The sequence below is a fragment of the Bombina bombina genome, chromosome 6 (genome assembly GCF_027579735.1).
Source record: "Bombina bombina isolate aBomBom1 chromosome 6, aBomBom1.pri, whole genome shotgun sequence".
Lineage (NCBI taxonomy): Eukaryota > Metazoa > Chordata > Amphibia > Anura > Bombinatoridae > Bombina > Bombina bombina.
In genome coordinates, this window is record NC_069504.1 from 59,411,337 (window position 1) to 59,428,037 (window position 16,701).

The 16,701-nt window shown below is 34.5% G+C and overlaps 1 protein-coding gene across 1 annotated transcript in view; it reads left to right on the forward strand.

The window, feature by feature from the left end:
- The first annotated feature begins 382 nt into the window (after nt 1-382).
- The window catches only part of LOC128664321 (uncharacterized), a 28,514-nt gene continuing 12,195 nt past the window's right edge, over nt 383-16,701 (forward strand). Inside the window, 2 exon segments of the mRNA XM_053719161.1 lie at nt 383-2,968; nt 2,970-5,382. Of these exon segments, the coding sequence (XP_053575136.1) occupies nt 971-2,968; nt 2,970-5,382 (4,411 nt within the window). The 5' untranslated portion in view covers nt 383-970.

Sequence of the window (16,701 nt, forward strand, 5' to 3'; positions counted from 1 at the left end):
AATTTTAATCAACCTTTTTAACAAAACATATAAAAACATATATACTGTATAAAAAAAGTGTCTTAAAAAAAGGACATAATACAAAAAAAAGAGTGTTTAAAACAAAGTAAAGACTGACAAACACGCCTAATGTCTACAAGAAAATAAAGAGTGCCTAAGACTGCATGAACCAAAATTAAGACAGCAAAAAACAAAGTTAATAAGAAACCGTAAAAAACATGTATACTGCATAAAAAGGCAATCAAGAGTGCCTAAAACTACATAAGCAGCATTATAACAAACTTTTTGAAGAAAAAATATATATACTGTATAAAAAAGCCCACAAAGAGTGCCTAATACTAATAAACCGTAAAAAAACATATATACTGCATAAAAAAAAAAAATATAAAAAAAGGGCATAATAAAAACAAAGTAAAGAGTGACAAACACGCCTAATGTCTAGAACAAAATAAAGAGTGCCTAAGACTGCATTAAAAAAAAAAAAACACTGCCAAAAAGAAAATAAAAAGTGTATAAAACAAAGTAAAGAGTGCATAAGACTTTGTTAAACAAAATAAAGATTGTCCTAACATTGCCTAATACAAAAAAAAGACAGCCAATCTAACAAAGAGAGTGCCTAAAAGAATGCCTAAAACAAATAAAGACACTGCATAAACTGCATAAAAAAGAAAATAAAGAGTGCCTAATACTACATAAGCAGCATTATAAAACATTTATTAAAAAAAAAATATATATACAACATAAAAAAGGCAATAAAGAGTGCTTAATACTAAATAAGCAGCATTATAACAAACCTATTTAAAAAAACATATATATACAGCATAAAAAAGGCAATAAAGAGTGCCTAATAATAATAAACCTTAAAAAACATATATACTGCATAAAAAAAAGTAACTACAAAGACGTGCATAAAAAAAAAAAAATATTTAAAACAAACTAAAGACTGCTGCATAAACATAAAAATAGAAGAATGCCTCCTAAAAGAATTTTAACACAGGAAGATGCAGAAAACGTTAAACGCAGAAGAAAAGAAACTCAACGTATACGACGGACACATATGACTGAACAACAAAGGGTAATTCTACGCAAAAAGGATTCTTCAAAAAAACGCATTTGTAGGGCCAATATGACTGCTCAGGAAAAATGTGTCCAACTGGACATGCAAAGATCACGTTCTGCTGCACGTAGAAAAAAAAAAAAAAAAAGTTCTAACATCACTATCACTAATCAATATAACAAAAGTTATAACCATTCACTATTTAATGAAGACAATGTTCCGATGCACACATGTGGTCAACTTAATGTTTATTGCACATTTTGCATGGCAAAGCATTTTCCAGAGGAACAACCAAGCGATAAGCTTTTTAATAAATGCTGCAATAAAGGAAAAATAACATTACCTCATATACAAATTTCACCACTGATCCAACAACTAATGACTGGACAACACACACATTCAAATAATTTTATGCAAAATATCCGTTCTATAAATAGTGCATTGGCGTTTGCATCAATGGGAGCAAACATTGCACCACCTCCAGGATATGGCCCATACTGTTTTAGAATAAATGGCCAAATTTATCACCGATCTGGTGCTTTGCATCCAGAAAATGATGATCAACGCAAATTTGCACAACTCTACATTTTGAGTCCTGAGGAAGCTGCGGACCAACGAGCAGCACTAAAAGAAAATTCAGGATGTCACATTGAACTTTTGAGGGAGTTAAGTTCATATATGTGTCAGTATAACCCTTTTGCAAAAGCATGTAAAATGCTCTATGAGGTAGAGCAAGAATGCATCCATGAAGCATCTTTAAATGGAGTTCAAAATTCTAAAGTTTCAATGGTAATTCTGCAGGACAGAACATCAGATTACCGAAGATATAACGTACAAAGAGTTAATGAGGTTGCTGTTATTTTCCAAAATTCTGATGGTGAACCTCCTCTTGAACGTGACCTTCTTATTCATTGCCGATCTACAGATCAAACAAAAAAAACTGAAAGAATAAGTGTTTTAGATCCTAATCTTGAACCATTGCTGTATCCTTTGTTGTTTCCATATGGGGACCAAAGTTGGGGTTCCAATATTGCTCTTAACTACAGGCCAACATCAATTAGTGATGTACAAAGAAGAGTAACCACCAATCCAAGGATAAGAGTTAGCCAAATGAAATACTACTCTTACAGAATTTCAATTAGGGATCAATTCAATCCTTTCCTTAGTGCTGGCAAGTTGACGCAGCAGTACTTTGTTGATGCTTATGTCAAGACTGAGGCCAACAGACTCAACTATATCCGTCAAAATCAATCTAATCTTCGCATTGAAAAATATACAGGATTAATGGATTACATTCAAAGTGAGGCTGCTGCACAGGGCCTGATGCCTGGTAAAGCAGTTATTTTGCCATCATCTTTTCAGGGAAGTCCACGAAATATGGCCCAAAACTACCATGATGCTATGGCCATTGTTAGAAAATATGGAAAACCGGATTACTTCATCACCATGACCTGCAACCCTAAATGGCCTGAGATACTTGATAACCTATTAGAAGGTCAAGCAGTGGAGTTCAGACCAGATTTGGTAGCAAGAGTTTTCAATCTCAAATTAAATTCTCTTTTGAATGATATCTTGAACAAACATGTTCTTGGAAGTCCTTGCGCAAAAGTGCATGTAATAGAGTTTCAAAAAAGAGGATTACCACATGCTCATATCCTTTTAATATTGAAAGCCGAAGACAAGCCAAATGATGCTGAAACCATTGACACTTTTATATCAGCTGAAATTCCTGATGAACAGATTTATCCAAGACTACATGCTATTGTAATAAAGCATATGATACATGGTCCATGTGGAGAACATAATTTAAATTCTCCATGCATGGTTGATGGTAATTGCAGCAAGAATTTTCCAAAAAATTTTCAAAAAGAAACTTTAATTAATGTTGATGGATATCCGCGATATCGTAGACAAAAAAAATGACACCACTGTAATTGTCAAAGGGAAAAAAATTGACAACTCATGGGTAGTTCCATATAGCCCATACTTCTGCTTGAAATACAACTGCCATATAAATGTAGAGAGTTGTGTTTCTGTTAAAAGTGTTAAATATCTCTTCAAATATGTATATAAAGGTTACGATTGTGCAAATATTTCAATTAACGAACAAAATACACTACAGCATGATGAAATTCAAAATTTTTTGGACACAAGATATGTCAGTGCTCCTGAAGCTGTTTGGAGGTTGTATGGTTTTTTGATGCACCATCAAACACATACAATAATAAGACTTCAAGTTCATCTTCCAGGCGAACAAGATGTATATTTCCATAATGAAAACATACAATTAGCTGCAGAAAAGGCACAAGACAGGGATACCACTTTGACAGCATACTTTAAGTTGAATGTGGATAATAATGCGGCACGTGAACTTTTTTACTCTGACATTCCTCAACATTTTGTATTTGATGTAAAAAACCGTAAGTGGAATCCAAGACAAAGAGGAGCAGATACAACAATTGGCAGATTGTATAATGTAAATATTTCATCAGATTTGGAGAGATTTTGTTTGAGGTTATTGCTCTTGCACTTAAAAGGAGCAATATCCTTTAAGGACTTACGAACTGTTAATGGACAAGTTTGTCACACATTCAAAGAAGCTGCCCAAAAGCTTTCACTTTTAGATGACGACGCTACATGGGATCTTACACTTAACGAATCAGCATCTCAACAAATGCCTAAACAAATGAGGGAACTGTTTGCTTATTTGTGTATATTTGTTGTCCCACCTAATGTCCCACAACTCTTTGAAAAATACAAACATGATCTTTATGAAGATTATTCACGTCATGAAGACCACATTGATGATTGCAAAATTTGCAAAAATTTGGCATTAACAGATATTCAAAATGTTCTCATATTGCATAGTAAACGTTGTGAAGATTTTGGACTACCCAATCCATCAAACTTCATTCCAGAAATGCAATTCAACTATGTTACACACTTGGAAGCACAAGTTGGAGCACAACTTCAAGAAGCATTAAACATCGAGCAAAAAGCTGCATTTGACAATGTAATGTCTGCAATTGATAATGAAAATTTACCACACAGATGTTTTTTTATTGATGGACCTGGTGGAAGTGGCAAGACTTATTTATATAAAACATTATTGAGTACTTTACGTGGACGCACAGATGGAGTTCTTCCTGTTGCCTCTACAGGAATAGCAGCTAATCTACTTGATGGTGGCAGAACTTACCATTCACAGTTTAAGCTTCCAATTCCATTACTGGAAACATCAACATCAAATATGAGAATGACTTCAAAAGATGCAGAGTTCATACGTAATGCTAAATTGCTTATTTGGGATGAGGCCTCAATGACACCCGGTATAGCTCTAAAATGTGTCAATAACCTTCTTCAGGAAATTATGCAGAACAATAAGCCATTTGGTGGAAAAGTTATACTCCTTGGTGGAGACTTCAGACAAACACTCCCAGTTCTTCCTCATTGCAATAGAACTGCTATTGTGGAAGCTACTATAAAGTTCTATGATCACTGGGATAAATTTAAAATTTTACAATTGAAGAATAATGTGCGTTCAGTGGATCCAGAATTTAGCAATTGGCTACTAAAATTAGGACAGGGTTCATTAAATAATTCAGAGGGCCTTCCTGAGGATTTAGTTGAGATCCCTTCCAAATTAATATGCAATGATTGTATCATATCTGAAATTTTTGGAAAAAAAATTCTTCCATCTGATCTTCACAGTTTTTCAAAAAAGGCCATTTTGTGTACGAAAAATTGTCATGTTGATCAAATTAATGAGCATGTATTAAATATACTCGATGGTGAGGAAAAAATATATCTGAGTTCAGATTCAATTGATGATCAGACAGATGAAGATGCACAAAACTATCCCATAGAGTTTCTAAACGAATTAGCTCCATCAGGAATGCCTCTTCATAAGTTAAAAATAAAATTGGGAAGTATTATTATGTTGCTCAGAAATCTGAACACAAAAAAAGGTCTGTGCAATGGAACAAGATTGATAGTTAAAGATCTTAAGCCAAATCTATTAATTGCAGAAGTACTCACAGGAACAGCAAAAAAACAAATAGTGTTTATTCCGAGAATAGATTTAGCCCCTGCCAACACTGAACTACCATTCATTTTACGAAGGAGACAGTTTCCAATCAAACTTGCATTTGCAATGACCATCAACAAATCACAAGGTCAAACGTTAGACAAAGTAGGAATATTTCTTCCAGAACCAGTATTCAGTCATGGACAACTTTATGTTGCAATGTCTCGAGTTCGTACATCATCTGATGTCAAAATTAAGATACTTCAAAGTTCAAAGCAAGGAAAGATATTACCAAACAGTGATAAAATTTATACAAAAAACATTGTTTATAAAGAAATATACTTTAAATAAATAAATAAGTTGTGTATTTTTAATTAGTTAGAAGTAATTTTGTATTATTTAGAGCAACAATATTATTCATGTACAAATTAAACTTTATTTTAATTTAATTTACTAAAAATAAAAATATGACTTTATGTCTACTTTAATATTTATATCTTATGTTATTTTTTGGAATAAAAAAAAAAAATATATATATTTGGCCCGTGTACACGGGCTTTAACACTAGTATATATATATATATATATATATATATATATATATATATATATATATATATATATATATATATATATATTAAGTATAATAACCCTATCTAACTCTAACATCCCTAACTAAATTCTTATTAAAATAAATCTAATTAATATTAATATTATTAATTAAACTATTCCTATTTTAAATCTAAATACTTACCTATAAAATAAACCCTAAGATAGCTACAATGTAATTAATAATTACATTGTAGCTATTTTAGGATTTATATTTATTTTACAGGTAACTTGGTATTTATTTTAACTAGGTACAATAGCTATTAAATAGTTAACAACTATTTAATAGCTACCTAGTTAAAATAATTACCAATGTACCTGTAAAATAAATCCTAACCTAAGTTACAAATACACCTACACTATCAATAAATTAAATAAACTACAAATATCTAAACTAAAATACAATAAAATAAACTAAACTAAATTACCAAAAAAAACAAACACTAAATTACAAAAAATAAAAAAATAATTACAAGATTTTTAAGCTAATTACACCTATTCTAAGCCCCCTAATAAAATAATAAATCCCCCAAAATAAAAAAAATTCCCTACCCTATTCGAAATGAAAAAATTAACAGCTCTTTTGCCTTACCAGCCCTTAAAAGGGCCTTTTGCGGGGCATGCCCCAAATAAAACGGCTCTTTTGACTGTAAAGAAAAAACTCAATACCACCCCCAACATTACAACCCACCACCCACATACCCCTATTCAAAACCCACCCAAACCCCCCTTAAAAAAACCTAACACTACCCCCTGAAGATCTCCCTACCTTGTCTTCACCCAGCCGGGCAGAACTCTTCGTCCGATCCGGGCGATGTCCAATCAAGCGGCAGTGAAGTCTTCTTCCATCTGGGCGATGTCTTCAATAAAGCGGCAGTGAAGTCTTCTTCCATCCGGTGATGTCTTCAATCAAGCGGCAGTGAAGTCTTCTTCCATCCGGCGATGTCTTCAAGCAAAGCGGCATCTTTAATCTTCTTTCTTCGCTCCTCCGCCGCGGAGCATCCACCCGACACGACGACTGAACGCGGAATGAGGTACCTTTAAATGACGTCATCCAAGATGGCATCCGTCGAATTCCGATTGGCTGATAGGATTCTATCAGCCAATCGGAATTAAGGTTGAAAAATCTGATTGGCTGATTGAATCAGCCAATCAGATTCAAGTTCAATCCGATTGGCTGATTGGTTCAGCCAATCGGATTGAATTTGAATCTGATTGGCTAATTCAATCAGCCAATCAGATTTTTCTACCTTAATTCCGATTGGCTGATAGAATCCTATCAGCCAATCGGATTTCGACGGATGCCATCTTGGATGACGTCATTTAAAGAAACCTCATTCGTCAGGAAGTCGTCGTGCCGGATGGATGCTCCGCGGCGGAGGAGCGAAGAAAAAAGATTGAAAATGCCGCTTTGCTTGAAGACATCGCCGGATGGAAGAAGACATCGCCGGATGGAAGAAGAATTCACTGCCGCTTGATTGAAGACATCACCCGGATGGAAGAAGACTTCACTGCCGCTTGATTGGACATCGCCCGGATCGGATGAAGAGTTCGGTCCGGCTGGGTGAAAACAAGGTAGGGAGATCTTCAGGGGGGTAGTGTAAGGTTTTTTTAAGGGGGGTTTGGGTGAGTTTAGAATAGGGGTATATGGGTGGTGGGTTGTAATGTAGGGGGGGTATTGTATATTTATTTAAATGCAAAAGAGCTGAATTCTTTGGGGCATGCCCCGCAAAAGGCCCTTCTAAGGGCTGGTAAGGTAAAAGAGCTTTGAACTTTTTTAATTTAGAATAGGGTAGGGAATTTTTTTTATTTTGGGGGGCTTTATTATTTTATTAGGGGGCTTAGAATAGGTGTAATTAGCTTAAAAATCTTGTAATCTTTTTTTTATTTTTTTTTATTTAGTGTTTTTTTTTTGTAATTTAGTTTAGTTTATTTTATTGTATTTTAGTTTAGATATTTGTAGTTTATTTAATTTATTGATAGTGTAGGTGTATTTGTAACTTAGGTTAGGATTTATTTTACAGGTAAATTGGTAATTATTTTAACTAGGTAGCTATTAAATAGTTATGAACTATTTAATAGCTATTGTACCTAGTTAAAATAAATACCAAGTTACCTGTAAAATAAATATAAACCCTAACAGAGCTACAATGTAATTATTAATTACATTGTAGCTATCTTAGGGTTTATTTTATCGGTAAGTATTTAGATTTAAATAGGAATAGTTTAATTAATAATATTAATATTAATTAGATTTATTTTAATAAGAATTTAGTTAGGGATGTTAGAGTTAGATAGGGTTATTTATACTTAATATATATATATATATATATATATAATATAATAACGATATTAACTATATTAACCCTAATATAATTAGGGTTAATATAGTTAATATATATAATATACTAACTATATTAACTATATTAACCTTAATATAATTAGGGTTAATATAGTTAATATAGGTGGCGGCGGTGTAGGGGGATTTAGCTTAGATGCAAAAGAGCTGTTTACTTTGTGACAATGCCCCGCCAAAATCCCTTTTAAGGGCTGGTAAAAGAGCTGTTTTCTTTGGGGCATGCCCCGCAAAAAGCCCTTTTAAGGGCTGGCAATAGAGCTGTTTACTTTAGGGTAATGTCACGCAAAAAGCCCTTTTCAGGGCTATTTGTAGGGTTAGACTTAGGTTTAGTGGTAGGGATAGTTTAGTATTTTAGGGGTTAATTAATTTAATATAGGCGGCGGCGGTATAGGGGGTTTAGATTAGGGGTTAATGAATTTAAAATAGGTGGCGGCGGTATAGGGGGATTTGATTAGGGGTTAATGAATTTAAAATAGGTGGCGGCAGTATAGGGGGATTAGATTAGGGGTTAATGAATTTAAAATAGGTGGCGGCGGTGTAGGGGGATTAGATTAGGGGTTAATTAATTTAATATAGGTGGCGGTGGTGTAGGGGGATTAGATTAGGGGTTAATCTAGTTAATATATCTGGCAGCGGTGTAGGGGGATTAGATTAGGGGTTAATATTTTTAAAACAGATGGCGGCGGGGTAGGAGCTCACTTTAGGGGGTAGGTAAGGTAGATGGCGGCGGGGTAGGAGCTCACATTAGGGGGTTATAGATTTAATATAGCTGGCGGCGGGGTCCGGAACGGCGGTTTAGGGGTTAATAACTTTATTAGGTGGCGGCGGGGTCCGGGAGCGGCGGTTTAGGGGTTAATAACTTTATTAGGTGGCGGCGGAGTCCGGGAGCGGCGGTTTAGGGGTTAATAACTTTATTAGGGATTGCGGCGGGGGATCACGGTTGACAGGTAGATAGACATTGCGCATGCGTTAGGTGTTAGGTTTAATTTAGCAGGCAGTTTAGAGAGTTACGGGGCTCAAATTGACAGCGTAAGGCTTACTACGGCTGCATTTTGTGGCGAGGTGAAAACTGAGTAAGATTTCTACATTTTCGCCACGTAAGTCCTTACGCTGTATATTGGATACCAAACTGCGCTGGTTTGGTATACCTGCCTATGGCCCAAAAAACTACGGGCAACGGCAGAAATATACGGGCGTAACTTCTAGGTTACGCCGTATATAGGATACCAAACCAGCGCAAATTTCTGCGTCGCCGGCTTTAGCGGGCGACGCTGCATATTGGATCGGGCCCTAGATGTGCTCTGTGCACCAGCATTTTAAACAGTGTGTCAGCTAAGACAGATACAGGGTTTTGTATCATACAAGCAATAACTTAATTTATGCTCCACATGCCTGTGAACAGTAAACCAGTCACTGAAACAGTAGAAAGGTTCCTCTAGGAGAATTTTTCCTAAAATAAGTATACTGCAAAAATGATTTTGTTACATTCATTTCAATTTTGGCTGCAGTGTACCAATAAACCCACTGTGTATGATCCTTTTATACACATGTTAAAGGTACACTGAACCCAAATTTTTCTTTTGTAATTCAGATAGCGCATGCAATTTTAAGCAACTTTCTAATTTACTCCTATTATCAATTTTTCTCCGTTCACTTGCTATCTTTATTTGAAAAAGAAGGCATCTAGGCTTATTTTTGGTTCAGAACTCTGGACAGCACTTTTTTATTGGTGGATGAATTTATCCACCAATCAGCAAGAATTACCCAGGTTATTCGCCAAAAATGGCCGGCATCTAAACTTACATTCTTGCATTTCAAATAAAGATACCAAGAGAATGAAGAACATTTGCTAATAGGAGTAAATTAGAAAGTTGCTTAAAATTGCATGTTCTATCTGAATCACGGAAGAAAAAATTTGGGTTCAGTGTCCCTTTAAGTGTAAAATAACAGTTTATGATTATATTATTGCATTAAAAAATATTCTCCAATATATCACACCTCTAAATCAAAAAATACAGCTATTATTATTATTATTATTATTACTACTAGGCGATAAGTCTGCCCTGAGGGTAGTCTATGTTTAAAAAAAATCTAAGCCCACAAGCTAATTTTACTAAAAATACAAAATGTAAAATTCCAGAAAAAACAAAGCTATCCAAAATAAAAAAATTTAAACCTAAACTAATACCCCTATAAAAATAAAAAATCCCCCACAAAATAAAACCACCCCCTAATCTAATACTAAACTACCAATAGCCCTTAAAAGGTCCTTTTGTAGGGCATTGCCCTAAGTTAAACAAAACAGCTCTTTTATTTACAAAAATTACCAATTACCCCTAACAGTAAAACCCCTCACCCAACCAACCCCCCAAAATGAAAAATACCTAACACTAAAAAAACCTAAACTGCCCATTGCCCCTAAAGGCCCTTAAAAGCACAGTTAGCTCTTTTTCTGCCCTTAAAAGGGCAATCAGCTCTTTTACAGCCCATTAAAACCCTAATCTTAAAAATAAAAAAAAATAAAAAAAATCCTAAAACTAAGCCCCAAATAGGTACTCACCGTTCCTGAAGTCTGATGGAGAAGGTCTTCTTCCAGGCGACTCCGTCATCTTCTATCTTCATCCTGTGCGAAGGTGGTGCGGAGCAAAGGTGCAGAGCGGTCTTCCCCGATGTGCGGATCCGGAGCGGTCTTCCCCGATGTGCGGATCCGGAGCGGCGGTCCTCAGTGGCAGTTCTCAGCATCAGTCCTCAGCGGCAGTCTTCAGCGGCAACGATCCTCTTCATCCAATCTCCAGCATACACTGAAAATTGAATGCAAGGTAACACATTCAATTTGGGGTAACTTGCATTCCTATTGGCTTACATTTTGAAATCAGCCAATAGGATTAGAGCTACTGAAATCCTATTGGCTGTTCAAATCAGCCAATAAGATTTCAGTAGCTCTTATCCTATTGGCTGATTTCAAAATTTCAGCCAATAGGAATGCAAGGTACCCCAATTAATATGGTATCTGGAGAGTTTGCAGGATTTCTACATGAGTAAAGTGTGACAAGATTCTACAATCTCCAGAGATCCTTTATTAACCTGATCCATACCACGGGAGTTGCCCATCTGTGATTCTGCTACAGTCTTACCTCATACGATTGAGGGCATTGGAAGTAAGTGTACATCCAAAAGGGGAAAAAGTGAAGAAGATAACCTATCTGACCTCATTTTTTATCCATCTTTGGGACTATGTGTTTTTCTACCCCTGTTTTTCCTGCGCTATCCTGCACTCTTTCATTTATATTTATATATATATATATATATATATATATATATATATATATATATTTGCTTTTTCTTTTGCAGTCTTGCTATAAAAAAACCTGTTAGATGAGTCTGAAAATGTTTCGAACAGCTTGTATGCTGCAATTGATTTTCAATTGCCAAACTCCTCCCACCACTTCCCTTATTCAGGGGATCTTACCCAGATTCATGACTAGAGTAGACAAGGCTAGTGACAGTAATACATTAGCAAAATCACCATTTTTATTTTAAAGTCCCTTATATCATAATCTTTGCTGTAGCCAATTAGAAAAAGATATGTGAAGCCTGCATGTAAACTTCCAGTTGTTAAAATCAGAAATAATAAATAATTTTCAGACTTAAATTACAGGAAAGGAAAGCAAAATAAATTAGCATAATAAAAAAATAGATATAACAATAACACAAACAATAATAGAATGTCATATAAATCAGAACCTGTGTAAGAAGGATATTGAAAGTCTAATAGAGATGTGCATTCATTCTCGTATGAATGCACATTCGTACCGAAAATCAGATTTTCTTTTACATTTACCTATGAATTCACCAGTAACATTTAAAGAAAATGAAAAAAATATTGATGGAATTCGCCAGTATTTATTTGTTTCCTTTAAATTACTTTTAAAGGCTAAATACTTACCTTTACACGCTCTGGAGAGTGCGCTAAACTGATCCTCTTCTTGCCAGCTCCCTGGCCGCGTCATTAGGGTAAGTATTGTAGCTATAGGTGAAAATTTGATTAACAATAACAAATGTAAATGTTTAACAAAAATTAAATTTTGTTTAGTTTTAAACTAAACAAAAAACGAACCAATACCTGGAGAAATGTATTCTTTGAATATTCGGGACGTAAATTTTGTCAGAAACTAAATATTCTTCCCTGCACATCTCTATAGCCTAACACCACTATGCAATTAATTAAAACACAACTTAGAAGAAGGGAACTCATACCAGAGCTTCAACAGCTCTGGGGAAAGTGCACTTTTAAAGACCATATGGAAATTCAGGATCTCTTCTTAAAGGGACAGTTCACCCAAATATTTTCTCCCATTTAAATTGTTCCTAATGGTCCATTTTACCTGCTGGAGTGTATTAAATTGTTTACAAGTAGCTCCTTTACCCCTATTTTGGCCTTTGAAATAGCTGATTTAGTGTGTGGTATCCCAACCTATACTGAAAGCTTTGATACTGAAGTCTCAGCTATTGAATAACCTAAGTAAACAAATTTCCATTGTTCTCTCTATGTGTTGAGCTTTAGATTTCCAGACAAATATAAGATAAGGAAGCAAGTGTGTGTACACAAAGTGATAACATAATGAGATCTGATATTACCTGAAGCTCAACCCATTGTAATAGGTTGTGGTTTAAAGGCACAAAACCAGCTACTTCATATACACAAATAAACCTGAAAATGCAATTTCTCATACATTTTATACTCTGCAGCTGGTATAACAAGTCATAGAAAATACATTCATATAAAAACAATTTTACAGTGCACTGTCCCTTTAAAGTCACTATTCAGATGGAGCATACACTTTTAAACATATTTCTTATTTACTTCTGTTATAAAATGTGGTTTATTCTCTTGATATCCTTTGTTAAAGGAGCAGCAAAGCACTACTGGGATCTAACTGGACACATCAGGTGACCCAACGACAAGAGGCATTTGTGTACAGCCACCAGGAGTGCTTTTCTGCTCTTGAGTTTACCTAGGTATTCTTGCTTGCAGCTTGCAGGAGTGCTTTTCTGTTCTTGAGTTTACCTAGGTATTCTTTTCAACAAAGAATACCAAGAGAACAAATCATATTAGGTAATAGAAGTGAAATGGAAAACTGATTAAAATTGCATGCTCTATCATGAGAGAAAAAAAATGGCTTCATGTCCCTTTAATCAACAATTTAATTTACAATACATATTATTAAAAGCACATATTAAAAACAATATATTTATATATTTATTATTACAAGCAGCTGAACTGTTTATGTTCCACTAAACTCTGCCTTCCTTGTGCTGGTTCAAAATCCTGCTTCATTTCATTTATGTCATTACTTTGTAATGATGCTTAATGCACCGAAACCATGTTTATTTAGCCATTCTGTAAAGCAAACCTGTATAGTGAATATACTGTAGAAGCTTAGCAAATATTTATTAAACTGCATTCTATTTAAGAACTGTAGGGAAGGTATTAACGTCAGTACATGGTTCTAATGCATCAATAGTAGTGTCTGTTTAATTTAGTACCTAGATAGACAAATCACTTAAAGGGATACTGAACCCAAAATTTTTCTTTCGTGATTCAGATAGAGCATGCAATTTTAAGCAACTTTCTAATTTACTCCTATTATCAATTTTTCTTTATTCTCTTGCTATCTATATTTGAAAAAGAAACTCCAGCACCCTGGACAGCACTTGTTTATTGGTGAATTCATTTATCCACCAATCAGCAAGGACAACCCAGGTTGTTCATAAAAAATGGGCCAGCATCTAAACTTACATTCTTGCTTGTCAAATAAGAATACCAAGAGAATGAAGAACATTTGATAATAGGAGTAAATTAGAAAGTTGCTTAAAATGGCATGCTCTATTTGAATCACACAAAAAAAATTGTGTTTAGTATCCCTTTAATGTCCACATACAGCAAAGTGCACCAGAAGTAACTTTCTTAATAAATAATTATCTATACATTTATATATTATTGAAATAACTTCATGAAGTGCAAAAGAAGAATTCTTGAGGATAAGTGGAACACCAGAGTTTGGGCTTATTATTTAAAAATTATGGGTAAAATACTTTGGATTCATTTTGTTTAGCTTTGGACATTAATTTAATTTCTTTGAAGTATTGTTTTTAATGTCACTGTTATTTCTTTTTTTTTATTATTCCTAATCTTCCTAATAAATTAGTGATGTTTCAGAAAACTTATTTTCATATATTTTATTTCAATGCTGAAGAAGCCACCAATTTAATTAAAGGGACATTCTGGTTAAAATGTAAATGCACATAGATGAATTACATCTTTGAATAGAAACACTTTTGCAATATACATGCATTAGCAAAAATGCTTCAAGTAAAAGTTATCACCACTTTAATTGTAACATTTTTCTCTGCACGTGCATGTGAAGCATAGCTAGATATTCTCAGTGCACCAGCATTTTAAATAATGTGTCATTTCAACAATTAACAAATTGAGTCATTGCCAGATACTACTAGCACCTTAGGCCCTCTAAGCAAGTGCTGTGCTTAAAATGCTGGTGCACGGTGCATACTTAAATACATGCTTAAAACAGCTTGAGCTTTTATTAGAAGCATTTTTGCTAATGCATGTATGTTATAAACATTCTTCTATTCAAAACTGAAATACATACATGTGGAATGCAATTTTGGCTGGAATGTCCCTTTAAAGGGACAGTCTACAATAGAATTGTTATTGTTTTAAAAGACAGATAATCCCTTTATTACCCATCCCCCAGTTTTGTACAACCAACACAGTTATATTAATACACTTTTTACCTCTGTGATTACCTTGTATCCAATAACCTTCTTACAGCCCCCTGATCACATGACTGTGACTATATAAAATCTATTGAGTTGCATTTAGCATTGTGTTGTGCAAAGAAGACAGTGTTATCTATATGGCCCACAGTCTCTTGTTGTTAAAAGCAATTTAAAAAACATGTGATAAGAGGCAGCCCTCAAGGGCTTAGAAATTAGCATATGAGCCTACCTGGGTTTAGTTTCAACTAAGAATCACAAGAGAAAAAAGCAAATTTGATAATAAAAGTAAATTGGAAAATTGATTAAAATTACATCTCCTATCTGAATAATGAAAGTTTAATTTTGACTAGACTGTCCCTTTAAGCATTAGCAGTCAGTATGGCCAGTAAAAAACAAACAAATTATATAAACAGAACTCTTGTTAAACATTGAAAGAGTTTACAATGTAAAGGTTATATAATTTTAAACACAATGCTATTTAAATCTGAAATGTAGATATGATCTATAAAGCTAATGCTTTTCATTCATTTAAGCTTAGGAATTTCAGTGTAAATTGATTTTAAGACGCAGCACTGAGTCCATAGAAATCTAGCGTGTGCCGATAGGTAAAGCTAGTATCCATGACAACTGATGTCATGTACAGTTTTTAGAAGAGCTGGGGTCTATACCAAGCATGAAAATGAGTTATCAAGAGGCAAATGTACCAATAACAGCAAAATGATGAGACAGTTCAGAAGTCGGATAAATAGGTATTAAAAACTTGAAAGATTAAGTGAACTTTCCTTGGAGGAATTATGTATAAAACAGACACTAAAAACAGAGTATGAAAATAAATGCAGAAGCTTGTGCTAGAAAGCGTCTGTTGTGGGTGACAGAAAAGGTCATTTAGATATTGTGATATATAAAGGGTAATTACACACTTTGAGATGGTAAAATAAAGTGATAAATCGTATATATAAAAAAACCTCTGCAATATACTATCATTATTTATTTGGTCCCCTTTTCCTGTAATTCCATTCTGAATTTGTGAGCTTTTCAGTTCCTGTTAGAAAAGTGAAGAACACTGTTATGTTTCCATAGCTATTAGCTGCACACTCTAGTGACATATTAGTAACTGTCCCTAATTGGCCACAGCAGAGAAGGTAACCTAAGTTACAACATGGCAGCTCCAATTGTTTTATAGACACTAAAACTTTACACTTATTTTGCCAATATTAACACAGCTAATGAGACTTTAAAAAATACATCTGACGAGGAGAGCGCTATTTATCGCTCCCGCACTTGTGATAACTCCGCTAGAGGTAAGCTTTTTGCGTGCGTCGGGTAGTGCTCATAATACAGTTCAAAAGTAAAAAATTTTTGCTCGCGCTTGCACTCGCAAGAAGCCTAACTTCAAATATTGTGACGTATTATCGTCAATGGAGCAAAATAAGTGACAAAAAAACTAGATAGATAGATACAGATATGCTATGTGCAGAGCATTGGAATGTGAAATATTTACAGTAAATACACATTATAACACTTGATTAAAAGGACATGAAACCCCTTTTCTCTTGTAAGATGTATCCAGTCCACGGATCATCCATTACTTGTGGGATATTCTCATTCCCAACAGGAAGTTGCAAGAGGACACCCACAGCAGAGCTGTCTATATAGCTCCTCCCCTCACTGCCATATCCAGTCATTCTCTTGCAACTCTCAACAAGCATGTTAACTTGATTTAAATTGTTTTCCAAGCTTGCTAGTCTCATTGCTAGTCTGTATAAACATGTCTGACATAGAGGAAACTCCTTGTTCATTATGTTTAAAAGCCATGGTGGAACCCCCTCTTAGAATGTGTATCAAATGT